Raw genomic sequence first — 23,833 nt, 5'->3', positions numbered from 1 at the left:
GGATTCAGATCAGGACTCATAGAAGGCCACTTCAGAATAGTCCAATGTTTTGTTCTCATCTATTCTTGGGTGCTTTTAGCTGTGTGTTTTGGGTCATTATCCTGTTGGTGGACCCATGACCTGCGACTGAGACAGAGCTTTCTGACACTGGGCAGTACGTTTCGCTCCAGAATGCCTTGATAGTCTTGAGATTTCATTGTGCCCTGCACAGATTCAAGGCACCCTGTGCCAGGCGCAGCAAAGCAGCCCCAAAACATAACCCAGCCTCCTCCATGTTTCACTGTAGGTATGGTGTTATTTTCTTTAAAAGTTTCATTTTTTCATCTGTGAACATAGAGCTGATGTGACTTGCCAAAAAGCTCCAGTTTTTACTCATCTGTCCAAAGGACATTCTCCCAGAAGGATTGTGGCTTGTCAATATGCATTTTAGCAAATTCCAGTCTGGCTTTTTTATGTTTTTCTTTCAAAAGTGGAGTCCTCCTGGGTCTTCTTCCATGGAGCCCACTTTCACTCAAAAACCGACGGATGGTGCGATCAGAAACTGACGTACCTTCACCTTGGAGTTCAGCTTGTATCTCTTTGGCAGTTATCCTTGGTTCTTTTTCTACCATTCGCACTATCCTTCTGTTCAATCTGGGGTCGATTTTCCTCTTGCGGCCGCGCCCAGGGAGGTTGGCTACAGTTCCATGGACCTTAAATTCCTTAATAATAATTGCAACTGTTGTCACAGGAACATCAAGCTGCTTGGAGATGGTCTTGTAGCCTTTACCTTTACCATGCTTGTCTATTATTTTCTTTCTGATCTCCTCAGACAACTCTCTCCTTTGCTTTCTCTGGTCCATGTTCAGTGTGGTGCACACAATGATACCAAACAGCACAGTGACTACTTTTCTCCATTTAAATAGGCTGAATGACTGATTACAAGATTGGAGACATGTGTGATACTAATTAAAGAAACGAATTAGTTTGAAATATCACTATATACCAACAAATGTGTCCAGGGCATTTTAGAATATCTTTGTAGAATAAGCAATAATTCATCTCTTTTCACAGCTTCTTTGCTTTATTCTATGACATACCAAAGGCATGCAAGTATACATGATAAAATAGCTTTTAATTTCATCACTTTTCAGGAGGAATGAAGCATTATTTCAAAGAGCTGTAAGGGTACCAACAAATTTGAGCACGTCTGTATACAGGATGCGTGGCGCTTTCAAAATAACACAATCCAACAAGATGTACTTTGACTCTTTGGCTCACAGGATGGCAGCTCCACCCACTCCGGTACCTGGAATGCTGGTATCTCTGCCATATCTTCAGCCAGGTAACAGAGCACCATGGCTGTAGTATCGTGAAGGGACGCTGGGGGGTGCTGTCTCTCCTAGACCTCCCATTGCTCCCCATCTCGACATCACAGCGCATTGATAGCCAGCGGGCGGTCTTTGAAGAGGTCTCCATCTGCGTCCATCGGCCAATCCCCAGATTTCTCGGAACGGGGGTGAACCCGGTGGCACTAGAGTCACCGGTGTTGCTGCTGATGCCTGGGCCGGCACATAGGGGCAACCATTCCAGTTGTGCCCATCCTCCTCGCAGCGACCACACCAATCAGCCGGTGGCTCTTCTGGACATGCCCGCCAGTGATGGTCCTCCTTCCCGCACCAGGAGCACCATGGGAACAAGCTGGCTGGGTCATCCAGCTGTTACTGTTGCAGCTTCTGCTGCTGCTGTTGCTGCTGCAGTTTCTGCTGCTGCTGCTGCCTGCTCTTCTTGCCCATTTTTTTCCCCCCAAAAAAACAAAACATAAACAAACAAAAAAACTGCACTTCCGCTCTGAGTCTCCAGGGGGCGCTATCCCACTTGTGGCCGATAGCCGCAGAGGGAAGACTCAGAGTCAGAAAATGCAGTGAAACAAAATACTTTAATTGACAAAAAAACACAAAATAAAAAGGCACGAGGGCCAAACAAAAGGTATAAACACAAAACAAAGGCTTTCAACAAATCCATATAAATCAAATTAAACAGGTATTTATACACTTTTTTTTTTACAGACAACACTTACTCTGTGTCTCTCCAAACCAAACCACTCCACTAGACAAAGAGTTTCATCAGGCTTTATGGTCTGTGGCTGGAGCCCAATTAACCAATAATTAACAATTAAGCAATTAAGGCTCCAGCCACATGTATTTTGCAGGGAGGAATTTAACCCCCTCCCTGCCGATCCAAAACAAACAAGAATTATAATGAAAATCATAATGAAAACAACAGTAAAAATGATAATAATAACACAAATTACACTGTGTAACATTTATTTTTTTTTGGTTCCTGGGTAGTAAGTGTTATTTCCTAATTGCTTATGCCTCAAAAGTATAGAAAATGGCTATTATTCCCCACAAACTTTGCTTTTGTGACCAGGACAGTGATATTTTAAAATTTACCTATTTTCCAGAACATTCCAGATAGATTCAGTGCTGAGTAAACTTGGAGTAACTTCTAGAACTTTCTAGAACTTTCCAGTAATATAAATAGTAGTATAGATACAGGGGCCTTAAGCCCACCAGTTCAGTTTAGTTCCAACTGCCTAAGTGGATACATATCTGCATTTTTCTGACATGGCATCAAGAGGCTGCAATGGTGGCATTCCTGATGGGTCTCCAAGGCAGGTTTTACCAAGTTTCCCTGCTATCTTTGCCTTTGGGACAGCAGGGACACCAAGGCGCACTACCACAGGCGGGACTGGCCACAGCGGACCAAGTTCTCTGTGGGGAGGAACAACGTCAAGTGGGAGCCACTGGTGGACCCCCGGAAGGTGCTGATGCCACCACTGCACATCAAATTGGGCCTTATGAAACAATTTGTCAGAGCTCTAGATAAGGAGTCGGCAGCCTTCAAGTACCTTCAAGACTTCTTCCCTAAGCTGTCTGAGGCAAAGGTCAAAGCCGGTGTCTTCGTCGGACCACAGATAAAGAAGACCCTGAGTGCAATGAATTCCCCAAGAAGCTCACTAGTAAGGAGAAAGCGGCTTGGAACAGCTTTGTCGCAGTGGTTCAGGGCTTCCTGGGCAATCACAAGGCCGAAAACTATGTGGAGCTGGTTGAGACTCTGGTGAAGAACTACTGCACAATGGGCTGTAGGATGTCCCTCAAAGTCCATATCCTTGATGCTCATCTTGATAAATTCAAGGAGAACATGGGAGCGTACTCAGAGGAGCAAGGTGAGCGCTTCCACCAGGATATACTGGACTTTGAACGCCGCTACCAAGGACAGTATAACGAGAACATGATGGGAGACTACATTTGGGGGCTGATTCGTGAAACTGATTTACAGTATAATCGTAAATCTCGAAAAACTACTCACTTCTAAATCTTTTGTAGTCATTTTTGTATTACTTTAGTATAAATACATGTTAATTTGGATTCATATGTTGTTTTTTTCTGACTTTGTGAACAAAAAGACACAAATTCGCCCGTTTTCTCATTGGAAATAGGTAAATTTCAAAATATCACTGTCCTGGTCACAAAAGCAAAGTTTGTGGGGAATAATAGCCATTTTCTATACTTTTGAGGCATAAGCAATTAGGAAATAACACTTACTACCCAGGAACAAAAATTATGTTACATAGTGTTATAGGGGCGAGCTGGAACCCTATCACACTGCTATTTACATATACAACAAAAGCAGCAATAACATCTACCGTGATTGGATACAGAAAATATATAAAACATCTTAACAGCCTAAAACTTAAACACTACAAAGAATAAAAACAAAATACAGCTGAACCTACAGTAAAACAGCGAATCCTTAATATTTACAATTCGGTGAACATGTTGATATCTTTTGCACTTGATTCATTGTTGATTCCTTGATATTTTTTACCGTTGTTGCATTTCATCCACAAATCATGATCGACTTGGCTCCCTTTTTATTTTGATTAGGCTGTCTTGTAGGCGGTCTACGGGCAGCATCTAGTTTAATTGGCTGACAAGACCTATGGTCAATGGAACAGAGCAGGATCAGTTTCCTCATCAGGTCAACATATGATGGTCTCCCATCACCACATAACCTAAACCTCTGGGTAGGAGAGGATCCCTCATGTCCTTTGTGTACATCACCTGCAACATTAAGGCACATTTTGACAGGATGTAAGGTGGCTCTTAGCCAAGGACAGTTTACTTGGCGCCATGACCAGGTGCTGCGATGTGTGGCCTTAGCATTGGAAGACAAGCGTAACATGACCAATAAGTTGCCACCAGGTCCATCAAAACATTACACACACAAGACAACATTCCTCCGCCCAGGAGAGCAACCTCCAAGAAATGGTGTTAAAACCAATCCTCGCCCAGGACAACTGGAAGCTGCTAGAGACTGGAAAATGCTGGCAGATGTTGGTCAACGGCTTATTTTTCCACCTGAGATTGCTACCACTAACCTTCAACCAGATATTGTCTTGTGGTCTGGATCAGCACGCCTTGTTCATCTGGTAGAGTTAACAGTGCCATGGGAGGATGCTGTAGATGAGGCGTATGAGAGGAAGAAACTGCGGTATGCTCAACTAGCCACTGAAGCGGAACAGCGAGGATGGAGAGTCCGGGTTTGCCCAGTGGAGGTGGGTTGTCGAGGATTTGTGGCACACTCTACAACCCGGTTTCTCAGAGGCCAAGAGTTGCGTCGCACAGTGAAGAAATTATCTGAAGCAGCAGAGAGGAGCAGCAACTGGCTGTGGTTGAGACGGAAAGATTCTGGCTGGGGATCTCAAGCACAATAGAAAGAAAGAAACCCTGATGTACGGGTAAGTAAGCTGGGCTGAGCTGAGTGGGGGACGGAGGGGGGTGATGCTGGGACGCCAGAATCACCGTCGAGCCCTCTTGAGGTGTCATGGGCTAGTCAACAAAACACAGAGGATGGAAGGTGCCCTCTTGAAGACCCCAGAGATGTACCCTACTTCGCTCAGTAAAGATGGTTGTCATGCTGATGCGCTGGGGAGACCGCACTGTGGTTGATCCCCGTAGCCAGCATCGCAGCTGTTGTGTGTCCTGATGCGCCAGGGAGGCAAATAAGCTGATCCCTGGAGCCAGCATTACACTTCAGCCATCAACACCAGACAGAAGGATATCTACATCATCATATGGAAGAGACACAGATGGATCACATTAGTTTACTGTAAGGTTACGTCTTAGTTGGTGCTTATCTTGGCGAGAGCCGAGTTCAAATCAGCATGAAGTTTTAACATCTACTCTCGTGTAATGGAAATCTTATGCATGAAACAGGTGGAAAATCCGACAGAAAAGGTGTTCTGAATGTTGGTGTTTTGAAATTACAGTTCTGATGAATCACTCACTATTAGTAGTAAGTAAGTAAGTAAGGTAGTAAGTCAAAATTATAAGATAGTAAGTCATAATTATGAGAAAGTAAATTGAAATTATGAGATAGTAAATCATGAAATTATGAGGTAGTCAACGATTTATTTTTTACTTTAAAAAAATGTAGTGGCGAAAATGGGCTTCCATAGTAAATTAACATAGATCAGGGGCAAGGGCAATACATTTGTATCAGTATTTTATGTACAGTGTGGACTTTCATATGGCAGTAGTTGTGACACAGCTACTCGTTTACGTAAGAAAGGCATTGGAAATCATTTTTATGAAGAAAAAAAATAGTGAAGGGGGGCAGGATATTTGCCTGTAATTTTGGGGCCCTCATCCAGGGGCAAGGGCAGTACATTTGGTATCAATATTTTATGTACAGTTAGAGCTTTCAAATGATAGTTGTGGTTAAGTGACACAGTGGCTCATTTAAGTAAAAAAATAACTGGTATATCAAGCATTTATTAAATAAATAAGCTTTCTTAGTGGTGGTGGTGGCAGGGGGGGGGGGTGGTATTTGCTTTTGGTTTGGGGACGGGGGCAATACATTTGTTAACCTTATTTTGCTTCAGAAAGAGCTCTTATCTCTTGTGGCAGGGTGCACAGGTGTGTGTGGGGGGGGGGGGGGGGGGATATTGGGCTGGCAGGAAGGCGGTTAAATTCCTCCTAATAAATGATTAATGATTAATTAGGTTCCAGCCACAGGTGTATAAAAAGAGTGATCACGGGTGTTAATGTTAGACTTAATGTTGTCGATAGAGGTGGAGGTCCGTGTTTTGTGTTACTGTGCTGTATTTATGCCTGTGAGTTTTTGTAGACCTTTTGTTTTTGCCCTTGTGCTGTTTGTTTTGTTAAATGGGTTTTTGTTAGTACTGTCTTTGTATTAAAAGTGCGTACTTGTGCTTAAACTGCAGCTTCTGTCTCTGGGTATACATCCTGACATTCACCAACCTGGGCTGTGACGCTATCCTTTACACACATGGTGTCAGAGCAGGACAGCGCTCATAGAGGCTCAGAGAGGAACTACAGGTTTAAAAAAAAAAGAAAAAGAAAAGATATTAAAAATTGAGAAAAAAAGCATGGAGGAGAGAGGCAGTGGTGGTTAAAGGAAGAAGGAGCTCCATGGTGCAGAGCTTGTGGGGAGTTTGGGCACCTGCGGGGCGTGTGCCCATACAAAGGCCCCCTCTGGATGGAGACCTACTATTGGGGTGAGCACGGTGAAGGAATGTCTCCTCCAAGGAAAAATCAAACCCCCACCCCTGCCCAAAAGAGCCTGAAGGAGGAAGTGCTTCCATGGTGCCTCGCCTGTGCAGAGCCCGGGCACCATAGAGACTCAGAGAGGAACTGCAGGTTTAAAAAAAGAAATAAAAAAAGAAAAGAAATAAAAACATGGAGAAAGAAAGCATGGAGGAGAGGCAGTGGCAGTTAAAGGAAGAAGGGGCTCCATGGTGCAGAGCTTGTGGGTAGTTTAGGCACCTTCAGGGTGAAAAGGAGGTGCCACCTGCCCAAAAGAGGAAACAGGGGAGGAGTGGCCGGTCCCGGAGGCAAGCGAGGGAGGTACTGCCAGCCTGAGGGCCCAAGAAGGGGGAGCCATCTCGAGCTGCATGTCCGTAGGGGCCAGTGTTGCTGCCAGCAATGCTGCTGCCAGAGTACCCCACACCCCTGCCAGCTGTACATCCGGAGGGCCCAGCACCGCTGCCAGCATTGCCACTACCGGAGTGCCCCGCGCTGCAGTCAGCATTTCCACTGCCAGAGTTGCCACTACCGGAGTGCCCCGCGCTGCAGTCAGCATTGCCGCTGCCAGCGTTGCCACGACTGGAGTGTTCCCAACCTCTGCCAGCAGTGTTGCAACTCTCTGGGTCTACTTCCTGACATTCACCAGCCTGGGTTGTGATGCTATTATCTGCAGATTATCTGAAAAACAAGATTAGTGTGTTATGTTTAAACAAAGAAAAAGAAAATACTACCCTCTAGTATCTACGTACAGTATAACATAAAAAACACACACAGTATAGTACTCAACATGTAGCTACACCACTAAAACAAAAGACTGTAAAAAAATTATTTATTATAAATGCAAAAAAAAAAAAATCCTACATACAAAAACTCAAAATATATCACCCTGCCAAGATCCATTCTTCTGTCATTCATTGCGTTCCTCAGTTCCAAATGTCACAGGATGAGGTGATATTTAGCTGCTGGAGAGGGCAAGAATCAGTGTTGTGTGGTTGCTAACACACAATGTCCCACCAAGCGATTATTTGTATGGTATCACTGAGCTTTCGGGATGTTTTCATGCTAATGTCTAATACACGTGGTTTACAACCGCAAGCTCTGAACTGAACTGTGAGGTGCCAGAGGAGGAAAAGCGAGGGGAGAGAGAACCATGTTATCTTCTTTTGTGCAATAATTGCAGTTTCGTGAGGACTTCGCCTGTGTCGTTTATAAAGAGCTCAAAGCGAACTCTATTTCCCTGATGTGTGCATTGTTGGAAAATAAAAAGATTCTGTGCTTCGTTTGGTTGCCTTGTTGAAAACCAGAAACATCTCTTTGCAAAAAAGGACTGAGATGGGAAACAATAATGTAGCATGATCTAAAATACCAGCGCTGATGTTGCATCATGCAAATCAGGTTTCATAGTAAGTCGAGAGGTTTTGCTTTATATGATTTAATTGTTCGTGCCTGTGTACTAAATCCATCCATGCATAGCTAGAGTAATAAAGACTTGAAAAATGCAAAAATGTTTATCATTTAAAGACACGGCATATACTGTAAGCACGTTCTTTGTGAGTCCTAACTAATCAAAATGTATATTTATTTTCACTGCCGGATTTAAAGAATTACGTTAAGGCATATATTCTCTTTTTCATTTTTATGGTAAATTAAATATACCCCCATTTACCTCGGATCTAAAATACTGGAAGTATTAATAGCCATGTGAATCTTTACACCGTAGGGATTTAAACAAGTTCAATGTCCTCCATGTATTGGCTAGTGAAAGTTTCCCAGTCGTTCTGTGGAAGGTGATTTATCAGACGGAGAGACTTTACCGGAACATTCACCTGAAAAGAACTGGTTTTAAGTCAGTCCGAAGTCAGGGAATTTGTTACAACGTCGTGTTTTCAAAATGAAGAGGAGACAGAAACGAATTCTGCAGATGACTTTTGTGTTCATGGTGGCTTTGATTTTCTTGCCAAATATTGGCCTGTGGTCCCTTTACAAAGAGAAACACTTGATTAAATCTTCCGAGGCTGGAGAACAGGTAGGTCATTATTTGCTCTAAAACTATTTAACGCGTATAATCATTTGCCAGCAGTATGGGGATTCAGTACAGTAGGTAGTAAAGTTAATCTGAGTTTAATACTACATGCAAGGTACCTCAAGACATTATACAAAGTACAGCTTAGTTCATAATGAATTGCATACAATGCAACCGTAATGACAGAAGATCTTTTTTTGAAATTATATGCGTGAGGCTGTAACATTAGAGTAATATACTTTGAGCAATAGGTAGGTTTCCAGAAATTTTAGATTTAGTCTCACTCTAAATAGCCTACACGTTATTTTTCAAAAACTGTTTAAATGTGTAGCTTGTTTTCATTGCATAGTGGTATGAAAATAAATAAGCTAGAAAATATTACAATATAGTAAATGGGTTTCAAATTGTGGATCTGGTATTCCCTCCTTCTGTAGCCCTGTGTAAAGTATACTACCGTATTGATACCCTAAACAGCTTTACAACCTGAATTGTGTTGTGTAAATGTAACTACAGTACTGTGAGCAGTGCTTAATTTGTGCCGGGACTTGCCGGGTCACAGCCCCGGAACCTCTGGGTGTGCACAGTCATAGCCCCGGTACCTCTAGTTAAAAATCTCAAATTTTGAATGTGCGGTTCTTAAGGACGGTATTACTGTCATTGCTTGCGCCCCAGCACCTCTTTCTATACAAATTAAGGACTTACTGTCGGGGGTTGTAAGTTGTGTCTGATTGTTTCCAGGTTGTTTGGTCAAGTTTATCTGGTTCTCAAAATCGTGCTTTAACACACAACATGCGTACTATAAAAAAAAAAAAAAATGTATTTTTTCTGAAACATTTTTTTTTACCAGCATTTTACAAAAGTATCAATGGTAAAAGTGCTGCATTTCTAAGTTAGTAGCTGTATACACTCATAGTAAACTTGGTGGAAGAAAAGGGGCTTCCACATCACAGTTTATGTCCATCAGCACAATAGGCTGCTCTACTAAAACCACTGACATACTGTATCAGTATGTTATTTAATGGAAGATGTGAATGACATTAAATTAAACCACAGAGCATTGCAAAGTAAATCTCGATTTAATTTAATTGTCGTTATGTTGTGACACTTGATTAAGAATGGCTTTTAAATATGACTATAAATTGCACATGACCATAATTCTATCTGGCAGCTCAAATTCCAGTCTGGATTAACTAAATGCTCACTGTGTGTGTGGTAGTTTCTATTGTTAAATCAAAGGGCTGTAAACCATTGTCCTACCAAGTCACTGAATTTCATTTTTTTAAAATTATTTTTTCAATGTATGTTTTTCTTCATCAAAGAGTTTTTTGTATTTTCCCAGTGGCACTAAAATATATGGCACCGTTCCTGTAAATATTAATCAAACGTTTGTTTTTCTTTTGTGAATGTTAGCTCTGTTTACCTGTAAGTAAACACAACCAAAAACGGTCTGGTTGTTGGGGAGAAGTAGTGTTCTTGGGGGCTAGATTTTCTGTTTATAATTCAGGCTTCTGATTTTCGGTTTAAACCTACTACTTAAAAAAAAAAACAAAAAAAAAAAAACACCTTTCCCAGTGCAGCTGGGCAATGTCCCGCCTTCCTGATTTGTACCTGTCATTGATTCGCTCTGAATACTTTAAATCCACCCCAACTATTAAGTGGCAGCACATTCCTACATTTCTATTGGAGACTTGGGTTGCAAGATTTAAAATGAGATTACAATTAGGAATGGAGGCTTGTTCACAGGATTTAAAACTGTATTACAGTTAACGCCCAGGCATTTCAGAAAAAATCAGAAAACAATAATTTCATTCAGCATATAAAAAGCGAAAGCCCTGGGAAAAAAAAAACGATTGACATTAAACTCGAAAATAGCTAAAAAATAAGCACCAAAAAATGAAATTAATAAAAACCAAAAATCAGACGCTGTATTTATAATGTATCTATATAGCCCCTTTCACACTGGCATGTGCTACCCGGGTCGGAACCTACCCAGGTGGGTCAGCTACGCGATTTCACACTGCTATTGATAAAGCAGGTTTGACCTGGGTGACAGATGCTAGTACACAATGCGCGGATCAATGCCCCGGAAGCACCTTGTTGTAGATGCTTCAATCCAAGCTTCTCTGGGTTGAACCGTTGACCCCAATGTTGATTAGAGCAAATGTTTCTTTGTCCCTGCTGCAATATGGCTCATGGTGTGTCTCAAGCAACAAAATATGGCTAAACCGAATAAATAGAAATGTTCCTTGTGGAAGTGAAACCTTCATGCTGGCATGGCTGTTTGTTATTGTGTTGGCTTATGAACGTCTGTCATGCATTTAGTCTCGCTCAACCAGGGTCAAAGCGTATCCACCCACATTCTGAGGTGGGTTGTTGCAACCTGGGTCAACCGGGGTACGACCCAGGTATGTGGTTTCACACTATGTGTGATTGTGACACGGGTAGGAGTGCCCGTGTGAAAGGGGCTTATGAGACACTGTAAATACTATGCAGATCATTGCTTCTTATCAGTATTCCAGGATATAAGAGTATGAAATATTAATCAAGTTTGTTTTAAGTGAATGATATAGATGTTATTTTCTTGTGGATCATAAAGAAAATTAAAAGATAAGGAAAACTGTTCTTGAGATGTACCATCTCAGAACATTACATTTTACCTAAATTAAACTGTATATAACCACTATGCTCTGTTTTAGTTTGTTACTATGTTTTGGTTATGGTATATCTCAGTTGGCGGTTTCATCTTCCCTTTTTTTTAGTGAACTCTCTCTGGGATTATCTTGGCTGGTAGGATAATTATGAGGAAAGAAGCATTTCTCTCTCTCTTTCTCTCTCTCTCTTGTAGATAGTGTGTATAGGGACTATGGAGAATTACATGCTATGTTTCTATGGTTTTATATTGGAAGTGGTCCTTTATGTCTCAGATATGAGCTATGGGGCCCAGCGACAGTTTAAATAAGGTTGAGATTCTTTCGCCCAGCGACTCTGGCGGGAGTTTCTTTCTGTGAAAATTACATATTTTATTTTAGCAGGAACACTTTTATTTCAGATTTTGGGATTATCACTGAATTTAACCTTGAAATATATATTATAGTCATTGGAGGACATCCTTTGATAAGTGAGAGTTGCATGGTTTTGAAAAATTGATCCCTTATAGTAAGCATATACAATAGACAATAGTAAATAAATGCAGAAAGTGAAGCTAATAAAATAGAATTGTATCAGTATACAGGTTGGTGAACATACTACAGTATTGGTAAAATGAGATGCAATTCATATACCATGTAAATCACTTTTAATGCCAATAGTACATAGATATAAATCTCATTAATGAAAAATGACATAAATAATGTTTGTACTTCTTTGTGCATTCTTTTGATGTCATCATTATAGTACATATGGAACAATGGTTTCCCAAACAAAATACTGATTCAGAAGAAATGTTTGACCGGTTTTGTTACTGAGTCATATTCACATCTGTATGCAGTATGCAATTAGTCATGAGTTTCCATAATTCCACTAGCAATTCCAAAACATGCAAATTGCACAATAAGTGTTATTGATTGTCAACTGTCAAAATTACAATAACGTCAAATGCAGCAGCCTGTATTTAAGGTTCAACCCCTTAGGCTCACATGGCCATGTGGTGCCATCAGCACATCTAGGATAAAAACATAGCTTTAATAATAATACATGTTAAGATTGTGTACACATGGTGGTTTAAGAACCTATGTGTTAATGGTTGTAAATTAGCAGTTACATGGTTTAATTGTGTTTTTAAAAAGTTATTCTGTTATTAGGTATGAATCTCATTTATCCTTGATTATACATGCAGAGCTGTGAGTTAGACACTTTCTAGGTTTGATGTAATTTTACAAAGAATATGAAAAATGCAGGCATGTGTTAATTTCCATTGAAATCTCATGGTTTTATGCAATTCAGTCAGATTTAAAACAATCCGGGTTACAAAAATCTACTGTATTATTATTAATTAAATTCACTTGTAATTTGAACTTTAACACCCGTTTAGTGTCTTTTTTTATTACAGATACGAATATCCATGTATTATAAAAAAAATAATAGATGGGCTTCAGTGACTTAAAGGAGAATAATTCCATCTCGGGTTTCTGTGACAATTTATAAACTACTAGACCTAATGGTCTCGTAATTTATGACGTCACATAATGTATATACATAGATAAATAGATAAACAGATAGTGAAGGATTTCACTTATTCTCAGATTCGTTTGCCCTTTAAGCAGACCTTGACCCAGAAACTGAAGTTTAGCACGGTTGCACACTTTTATTATTTACAAAAACAAAAATAATCAAAACAAAAACCTAACTCCCCACAGAGTACTGACTACACTTTTTCTCATGTTCCTCACTATATCGGACGGCTAAGAGTATTCCTATCACAAAACACACTTTTTATACACTATTAACACTTTTTACACATTATTTCACACACAAAATGTTTACACAGTACCTTGTTCTGTTACCGACAGCCTCTTGCCTTCACAGTCTGCCCTGAACAAACATTGTGAACCTTATCCTGGCTCCCTCTCGTGGCATTCTGGAGGATGTAGTCCTTTAGCCCCTTCTGGACTACAGTTTTCTCTTCTCCTCCCCCTAGTCTGCCACTATATATATATATATATATATATATAGTAAAAGATTTACCACTCACTCGGGTTCGTTGCCCCTTTAAAAATAGACCCGGCACACAGAAATGGATTTTAAGCGCTGGTGCGCTATTTTTAATCAACACAAAAATCAAAACAAAACACACAAAATAAACACCTAGCTCGGTACGAGCACTAACTAACACACAGGAACACCCTGGCTAACACGGGACAGCTACACTGTTTCCCCGTCCTTACAAAACACACTGGTTTTATACAGCACTTACTTTTTAGCTCATGACTGCCAGGAAGCAGAGCACACCTTTCTGCCTCCTTCTCCTCAGCAGCCTTGAGCAGACTAGCTGCCTCTCTTAAATACCCTGCACCTGGTTTTAATTTAACAATAGCTACCAGGTGCAGGGGATAATTAATAATAAAACAATTAACAAATCAATGAAACAATCAACCAAAACAATTAAACTAAACAAATGTGCATTCCACACATGTTTTCCACTCAGGGAGGCTTTAACCCCCTCCCTGCTGTGTTACAATATATATATATATATATATATATATATATATATATATATATATATATATATATATATATATTTATTTGGGGTCCAGGGGCCAGGTTTGTTATAGCCAAAGGTTTGTTATAATGAAGGGTGTAATAGCAAGGGTGTACTATATATTCGGCTATAACAAACCTGGCCCCTGGGCTCCAAATAACATTTTTTTTTAAAAAAAGATAATATAAACATACACTGTCAACATCCTTTGTCTGTATGCACTTGATGCCACCTCCGAAGTGAAGTCGCTGTGTAACTATGCCGCTGATATGAAAATAATTTAATGTTGCAACAAAGCTGGAAACTGTATTGATTGTTTGAAAAAAGTAGTAACTTGGTTAGCGGTTTGTAAATAACTTCTTTCATTTCTTTGGGTACTATTGGGAGGATCGCATCCAGCCCAGGGGGTTTGTTTATTTTAAGAGCTCCTAGTCCCTTTAACGCTTCTGCCTCTGTTATGCTAAAGTTATTTAAAACTGGATAGGAACAGGTCGAGATGTGGGGCATGTTGTCCGTGTCCTCCTTTGTAAAAACCGGTGAAAAGTAATCATTTAATACTGCATACACGCGATGAACAGGCACGTGTAATTCTACTTTTTTCCGCAATCTCATCCTATTAACTTACTCCAACAGTTTATGTCCTTTCGCTATAACGAACCCCTCGATATAACAAACAGATAACAAACTCTGGAGTATATATATATATATATATATATATATATATATATATATATATATATATATATATATATATATATAATCCAGGGCTGGCAATGGAACATGAAACAAGCAATGTGATTGGTCTAGCAAGGTTACAGCTATCCTTATATTGGATGGATATGGACAGTTTGAGCCTTATCACACATTAGAAATGGTTACAGTATTTAAAGACTGTCTTAAAGAAAAAAATATGGACATTAATTTTAAGAAAATAAATCCAGAAAACCACAACAGCACTGCAAACTGGAATACATATATTTTTTAACAGTAGAAGTTTTAACATCTATGTTGACAGCAACTTTAAGACCAGCAATAACGTCAGTAATGAAAACCTTCAGAAAAGCCATTTGAATACAAAGAAAATACCACCCACACAGTATTGACCCAGATTAAAGCACCTTCGGGAATCTGAAGCACTTTCATCGGACACCACAACCCCAGTTGTCCGGTGCAGAGTTTTACATTTTTTTTTCAAAATGCCCTCTCAATGTAACAGCCTTTTACCTGCACCTACTCAGAGCTCCTCTGCAAATCTGGAACACTCGACATTACTGGTACTCCCATGAACCTATGGGAATGAATTTCCTCTGCGAAATTCTGCCTAAACTAAGCAGCATAGCCACGCTATACAACCACTTCTTGATACGTCCAGCGGTACACCTATTTTCAGAAGCCAGACTGGCACAACTCATCTCAAATCTGACTCCAGCCTCCATTGCAGCTTTCCTCAGTTTCATTTGACATTTGAACCCCCCCCCCCCCCCCCCCCACCCCTGGACAATCCACTTCATCAGCTTGGACTCTGCCCTCTACTTATGAGATGCTGCTTTCAATGTAGAAATTCATAAGAAATGGAAATGTGCAGTTTATTTTTAACAAGTAAAGCTTAAAACGAATTCTTGAATACAAATGTTATGTCATTTGGGACTATACAACACTGTGGATGTACACATAATAAGATGATGTATTGTTTTTTCTATTTATTTAAAAGGTGTTTTAATTATTTTTCTCCTCCCAAGTGTCAATTAACTTTGAAATAGCCGTTTTATAACCAGCATACGCTTTGGGCCCTGTGGTTCCCATTAAATATACGCACTTCTAAGTGGTTAAAGACCCTTGGCTTCGATGCAGGCCTAAAACCCACCCGGGTGTGTGTATATTTCATGGGAACTGAAATATACACACACCTGGGTGACCTAGATTTTCACTTTCCCTTACTAAGTTATGTTTAAAATGTTTATTTTCGGTATGTATTTCTAAATATGTCATACAAAATTTCAAAATGTTGAATTTTTTTATCAGTTCAGTCAAATACTGGGCTGAAAAATATGGGCTAGGTAACAAACTTAGGTACTACTCACAACCCCTAGCAAACCTAGTAACAAACTAAAAATCTGGAGTGCTGTAGGTAGTTAAGAATGGCACTGACCACATCACCCTGGCCTACTATCAAGATGTATTTAAACAGGGAGAAGGCATTAGACTTGAGCAATATGTGCACACACTCAGTATTGTAACAGATAAGACATGCAGACATACAGTTTTTTTTAAACAAACAAAACTAAAAAGCTGGTTTCTGGTTTCAAAAGATTAAAAGTTGTTCTCTTTCAGGACTGTTGCCTCTGCATAGTATATGATTTCATGTTAAGCTTCTTTGGGTTTAAAATGCAGGCTACAGGCTGCACTTTAGCAGCTAGAGCTAAGGGACTGACAGGTTGATCCCCATGGACAATTTGTTCTGTCCAAGAAGAGATTTACATACTCCTGGGACTGGCAGACTCAAAATGCTCTTTTAGGAGGTTGTTTTGGCTGTTGGTTTGCAATCCAAAACATAAGATTACTAGAACACTGGAAAAAAAAACATAATAATATTCTCAATTAAATGTACTGTACCTTATAATAGCATAAGATCCAAAACCACAGACACTTTAGTTATCTTAATAAATAAATAAATAAATAAAACCTTCAGTTGAAGTTACTGATGCATGGTGAGGAAAAACTCACTGCAGACCAGTCAAAATCAATGTCATAAGATTCATTCCCATTTCAAACTCATTGTGCAGGTTTGTCAACTTATCAGTTAGAGGCTTAGGGGGTGATGTAAGTATAGGCGCAGTACAAATAATAGCAGATGAAAAATTCAAATTGCATTGCGGCCAGGCAATTATTTTGCACTGCGGGCCATGTAAGCTTAAGAGCAATGCAAATTACTCAACACGTGCAAATAATGATCTGCAATTATGATAATGAGGGTCTCAATGAGCGCATCAGTCTATTTAGCGGCCACATTTGCACCCTGGGATTGAATATGCGGGGTCTTCTTCGTCTTGCCCTTCTCCTTTGAACGTGTTCCTGCCTCGCCTCAACAAGAGCCAAGTGTCGCCGCATCAGGAAGTGTACCACAGCAGCCATCCTGAAGCCAATGACAGGTCTCTGCAGGTGTGTGGTTTTATACAGCTCTTGGTTACTCGCTTCTACATGGTTTGCACCTTGTGAGAAGAGGTGTAAGTTTTTGGAGGGTCAGCAAGGCAAAAATCCTTACATCACATTATAATGTTTGCAGACGCTTCGTATCCAGATCATGCCCAATTCCATGCTCTTTTCTTCATTTGAATGAATTTCAATGTCATTTTAATGGATTAATGATCGCAAAGTGCAAATCTGGTAGCGGATGCAGAACGGCAGGTGAACACCATTCTTTACATACACCGCATTTTTAACAACCAGTAAAATCAGACTTCACGGCTGCTAAACACGATTTACGGCAGCATTATGGGGGTTTTGCACCCACAAATCACTTTGCGCCCACAAATCACTTTGCGCATATCCTTACATCACCCCCTTAATCACAGGAAACCTGTTTCCTTAAGACTTCAGCTGGTGTTTTTTTTATTTTTTATGTAAAATACCAGGCTATTAGACTGAAAGGTTTTCCTAATGACAGACCCTAAGAAGGTGATAGCGTTCAGATACCCTGGCAAAAAATGCATCATACCCCATACCTGCATTACATGCAAAATTATACAGGTGCATTCCACTTATAACAGACTCCAAGGGACAATGGAAATCTGAACTTTAACGAAGTACGTAGTAAACACAATTCAAAATGCTGGAACTGTGAACATAAGTACCTTAAATATAAACAGTGCAAGCTTAACTGCCAAAGAACAGGAGTTTATTATTTGTACAAAACATGCCCCTGTGGGCCGTACAATATAATAAGTAGTACCATGTTATGAATTTATATTTTCACTAAATGTAATTCAAATTGTATACATTAAAACTGTACAACGACTGTGCCAACAAAAACATACAAGAATAAAACGAAACAGCAACTGTTTTCCCTGCCTGACATCACGAATGCCGCTGTGACTGTTATTTACTGTCCCGGATGTATCTTATTTGTGCAAAATATCTACCTGTAAACTGTACCTAATAAAACAGTACAGTATATATTAAACTGTACGTATTAAACGCAAAAGACCTGCCTGATAGATTAAAATATATGATGAAAACAAAAACAGTTATATCAGTTAGTAAGTTGCTTTGGATAAAGGCATCTGCTAAATAATTTGCTAATTTGCATATATAGGTGCAAAGGTCTTATTGTTATTGTTATATTGAGTGTTTTTATTGGGAAGCGTTGTGTGTTATTCCTGGATTTATGTTATGTCAGCGTCAGCAGTGGTAGGGTCTGCAGGACTGGGGGAGTGGCTCGCTCCTGCAGTTAGTAGAGTGAGAGTGGATGTTTCTACTTGGTGAGCTGTTTGTTGGTTGCAGTCTGTTCATGAATAAACAGTATTCTAAACCTTAAAGCCTGTGTGTCTGTCTCATTCCTGGGTATAACCTGATAATGTTGCTAGTATATTGTAAGTATATAAGTATATCTAAAATATATGAAAACGGCAATAACTTGTATATGGTGAATTATATTAAATATATTACAACACATACATTATGAAATATATGATAATATATTGAGGTTAATATATCATAAAATATATTTCATTTTCATAAGGGTCTGCCATCTATTTAGTAAGGAATCTAATAGGCCAGCAAACAGGGAATTGTAGTAATTAACACATGAGGTAACAAAGCCTGAATCAATGTCGACTTGTGACAGTATTGGCCTCACCCTTGCAACATTTCTCAGAAAAATCACAGATTATATTGGTAGTGCTGATTGAAATAATATCTAAACCATACAAGCACTGTTCCAAACACCCTGACATGGGATTCTAGGTGCACCATAAGTCTTTGTTCCCTGTTTTATGCAAATAGGTCTAAAAGTGACCTGCTTCATAAGGAAACTAGACGAAAGGGACCAAATACAGACAGTGTACTGTATTCAGTATTGGACCTCATGGTGGAATGCTACTTGTTAACAAGTAAAATACCCTAACCTTCCAGCCAGTCGTGCAAGATATTATTGAAACACAGCATTTCTCAGGATAGGATTTCAGTGTTTTGATTGATTTATTGGTAGGCTTCAGAAGAACATGTTTTAATCTAAACTACTTTAAGATTACGGAACAACTTTGAACAGAGCAAAATAAAATATACTTCTCAAAAAATCTGACTGTCCATAAATATAGCACCCAGGCATTTGAAATTTGAACATATTGACAATTGATATGCTTGCTAGATATTACACAGGGTTAATGCAATATTAATCAATTATATTATGTAGTATAGAAAGTAATAACCTATCCTAAAGCAGACATCAATTTCTGTAATGGCATCTATAGAAAATGCAACATGCATGTTTGCCTATCGATCTGTAATCAGTTTGAGAACCATCTAGCAATCTATTATACTTTTATTAACATTTTTGGATAGTTATCCCACTCCTCATGCAATGCAGCAGCTGTTTATTTTTTTGGTTGTCTTTGGCAGCGCTGACATCTCACACAGGCATACTCAAAGGGATTTTAAGAAATACAGGCCAGAGCTGCTTTTCACAAGCAGTGTATTGATGGAAATTAACCCACTATAACGTCACTAACTAAATTAAGATGGGTTTTCACAGGTGCCTGAGGTTTACTAATGTAAACAGTTCAATTTTCAGTTGGATTTGGCTCAGCCACGTCTGAAGTGAGTATCCTCAAGCAGCAGAACATATGTTCAGAGAGTTGTTGCATCCTTCTAGGCTACTAAATTCTGTCATGGGGATCAACATAAGCAACTCGGTGGCATAGATCAGGGGTGGCCAAACTTCCTGACTCTACAAGCCACATACCAAAATTTTCATATGGCCGAGAACCGCAAGACACATACTGTAAAACATTAAATGTTTGCAAGAATTACATTTTAAATACTACCATTGTTTGAAACATTTTTTTTAATTCTCTCAAAAATTATATCGGAATCTTGCACTTACTCTGTGCAGTACAGTAGTTGTTATCTCTTGATGGCAGCAAAATACACAAGAACAAGAGAGAACATTGCAGAGCCTTACAGTTTCTATGTAAATTCTATTGTACCGTAGATCTACAGTGTATTAAACTTTAAATGTAACACTGGTGTTTTTATATTATTGCTGTTTATAGTGTATGTATTACACACTTTAAATAAAATATATTCAGTTATTATGAAGCAAAATATTATAACTACCCTGATTTCACCAAAAACACCACATAAAAAGACTAAGGTTTTAAGTCCAGGAGTAACTTACCCTCTAATTTTAATACTGAGACTGTAAAATGTTTTTTCAGGGGGTAAAATCAAATCAATTCAAATCAATGTTTATTTGTATAGCGCCCTTCATACAGGTGTATCTCACAGCACTTTACAGGACAAAAATAGTCAGATTTATAAAAGAAAACAACCAAAACATGTCAAATGAAAAATAACATTTTAAGAAATATATAATGTAAACACCAGTAACTAAATTAAAGCAAATATATAACGCATATAAAAATACAAAACTAGTAGATATCAAACAGATGCCGACCTAAGCGCTCCCTACAAGGGAGGCGCTTGGCCAGTTGTGCGTCGGCCCCTAGGAACCCCCGGTCACGGTGAGGCATGCTTTTAAAGAGGCTAACTTGTTTCTCCTCAAGTCTGATCCAGGAGGATATTATTCAGGTGAAAGTTTGTTGTGATTTGTTTCTGTGAACTGGATGGCTGCAGGGGTGACGTCAGACCAGGCAAAGGAAACCAACACAAGTAATGGCGGGGCAAAACTGAGATGCTACGGCGCTTTTTATTAAATAACCTGATAAACAGTTTAAACAAAAAGGCACATTGGCCAAACAAATAAACAATAACAAATAAGTATTGTTTAGCAATTGTTACTTCTCCTATAATTTTACCTCTTGACTCCACACTCGTTCTCCACTCTTAAACACACTCAACCAAGCAGCCAAACTGCAGATCTTTTATAGCTGTGACTGAGGGACTAACTAGCCATCAATTATTATATTATCCCTCGGGTTTCCTAAGTCTGCATGACTGTCAGCTAGTTAAATAACCAGTAGCTGACAGTCACACATTCTCATGAGGAATTTAAAACAATAGCAAACAGTAACAGATAATGGCAGTGACTTTTCATCTGCGCCGCAAATAATAACAATACACAAAAATAAGGCTTTTCGTCGGTCATATTTACATCAATCATAATAATAATACAATTAAATAAACAAAGGGGCGGGACACTCCGCCACAGTTTCATAATGACGTTTGAGGTTGCTCGCCTTGTACAGACTACAGTGTGTAAGAGATTTGTTGCAGAGGAGACACAGAGGTTTACCACAGTTTTCAGTGAAAGCAACCTCTTCCATTCTAAATCTACAATTTCTTTTACAGAATGACCTGTCAGCTCTTTGACCAATCAGCCTTGCCACAGTAGTACAGACAAGCTACCTTACCCAAGGCCCAAGCCCCTTTTAAAATTACTTTTTCTGTGTTCTATTTTACCTAGTCAAAACATTTTCTGAGCCCATATTTAATGTAGTACATATCAGTAGAGTGGTAAGAAGATCTCAGTGGTTCACTAGTGACGTCATCCGATGATGTTGAAGCTTGAGATATGGCTAATAGCCACTGGATACTTCCTTGAAAAAAAAAAAAAGATTGTTACAATTAGCATTTTACTCCTCCTGCAGTTGCATGCAAAATTATGTCTAGGTACTGGGTACCCTTTTGATACCCTTTTGAACTGCATTAATAACATTAGATCTGAGTAAGGTCCTAGCTTCAGTCAGTGGCTCCCTGATACAAACTGAGTACAAAAAAAAACAAAACCTCAGTAAATTCCGTATTATACAGATTCCTGTCCCAAAACATAATCATTCTTTTTTATTATAATTATAAAAAAAGAGATAGCATATGTGAATAAATGTTCATTTTTAAACAAGCTCAGAAAGAGTGCATTGGCTAAGTAAGTGGGCTGTCTCTCTAGGCAGTTGGTTACAGGCAGGCTGTGGCTCATCTAGAGCTCTGTCTCACCGGGAAGAATTTGGGTAAGTTCATTATGAACAGTGAACAGGTGTGGTTTCTTGCTAAGGGGCGGTTAAGCCCGTGGAGCTCCAGCCTCACAGTCAAGCTCTTTAGACTGGTCTCTGAAGCAGCTGTTGGGTAGAGTATCTCATTTCTACAGCAGGGGGCTCTGCACAGCTCCTCAAGGAGCCAGGATGTAAATGTGTGCACAGGCACATAACCCTTCCAGCGGTCTGCTTAATTGCTTGTTCTATCTGTTATACTCTTGTGTGTTACTTGTTTGCACTATAAAAGTGCGATACAAGGATTGTGTTTCTAATGGTTTTAAAAAATAATATAGAGTTTATTGAAGTGGAGGCGGGTAGTTTTAACCATGTGTTGAAGCTCAAAAAACCTCAAAAACTAAAGAAGATGACATTATCAACTACAGAATATGGACCCTATATTAGGAAGTTATTATATCATTACAGTCCTATACTTTATTTAGTAAATTATTCTTTTGAAAAACAACAGTGAGCCTACAAGATTCCTAATACTCCAGTTTAAACCAGTTAGTAACATAACATAAATTGCCTGGGCCAAAAGTGCTATATTATATAACTTTTGGATTTTTTTTTCTAAAATAGCACACAATTGTCTTTATTTCAAAGTCCTTCTCAGGAAATTTCAAGCATCTTAAATGTAAGCTATTTTATATTCCCTTTTGATCTTAACAGTGTTAACAGTGCAATACAAATCTTATCCACAGTGTTTCTTGAGATATTTGGAGCTTTCTTCAAGATTCATAAGCCTAGGACTAGAACACTGACAATCTCCCTCTAAAAAATGTGTTCAGAAAGGAAGAGAAATAGTGTACAGTCTTGTGAGCCTAAAAATGTACATGTGTACAGATGCGTCAAAGTATACCGTATTCCTTCGAATTTAAGACGCGTTGAATTTAAGACGCAGCCCAAATTTCCCACCCTCAATTTGAGGAAAAAATAAAACATAAAATAAATATGCATTTACAAAGATAGTTTGTGGTTTCTGGGCAGTCAGACACGTGGCTGCTTGTGTATTCAGACAGTGATGTCATTGTTCGTCTTTTCTCTGCAATCAGTCATGTCGCTGTTTGTGTACTCGGGTAGTCATGTCTTTTGTTGGAGATTCTAATACACGTACCACTACTGTACTCAAATTTAAAACACAGACTATTTTTGAGAAGCAAAAAATTGTTTAAAAGTGTGTCTTAAATTCGAAGGAATACGGTATTTTAAAAACATACCAAAAAATTGTAATAACCGCAGTCCAAAGCCACAACCAATCTTATTATCTAGCTACCTGCAGTCCTAGTGTAATGCAGGCATGCATAATGTGATGTATCTTATACCCTTTGTGTAAGCATTTATTTTGTGTATAGATATATTTATATGCGTCCCAGTACAATAGTTATTTCGAAATGTAAAATAGTTCACGTCTATGTCTATGTGTCTGCGGTAAACATGCCAAAGGGCCCTTGGGTTGGTTGTTTAATTCATGTTTTTTCATTAGAGACTTTTTTTTTAATCCTCTTGAACAAGAGCTCAATTAGACGATAGAGTAGTTGCTAAGTAACTTCCTTGCGTTGGCCAAGAGCTTAGCCACCTGTTCTGATCAGCTTAATTATCTGATAAGTGAAAAAAAAGAAAACCAACTGGAAAGTGGTATTTTAGTCAATTTTTTTTCAGTTTGTGGGGCTATTAAACTGATCTGAAGGCAATGCCTGTTGGACACAAAACAATACATGAAATTGAAATTGAATAACATCTAGTGAAAACACAACATACACGTCTTACACTGTGATACAGCAGTTGAGTATATACAAAGACATAATGAGAT

At 39.1% G+C, this 23,833-nt stretch overlaps 1 protein-coding gene across 1 annotated transcript in view; it reads left to right on the top strand.

Annotated features, from left to right (window-relative positions):
- Nucleotides 1-7,665: 7,665 nt before the first annotated feature.
- galntl6 (polypeptide N-acetylgalactosaminyltransferase like 6) overlaps nt 7,666-23,833 on the top strand; it is a 385,099-nt gene continuing 368,931 nt past the window's right edge. The window contains exon 1 of the mRNA XM_034014430.3: nt 7,666-8,622. Coding sequence (XP_033870321.1) covers nt 8,488-8,622 — 135 coding nt within the window. The 5' untranslated portion in view covers nt 7,666-8,487. The remainder of the gene's footprint in view (nt 8,623-23,833) is intronic.

Source organism: Acipenser ruthenus, chromosome 2 (genome assembly GCF_902713425.1).
Source record: "Acipenser ruthenus chromosome 2, fAciRut3.2 maternal haplotype, whole genome shotgun sequence".
Classification (NCBI taxonomy): domain Eukaryota; kingdom Metazoa; phylum Chordata; class Actinopteri; order Acipenseriformes; family Acipenseridae; genus Acipenser; species Acipenser ruthenus.
This window is presented reverse-complemented; position numbering and strand designations above follow the sequence as displayed.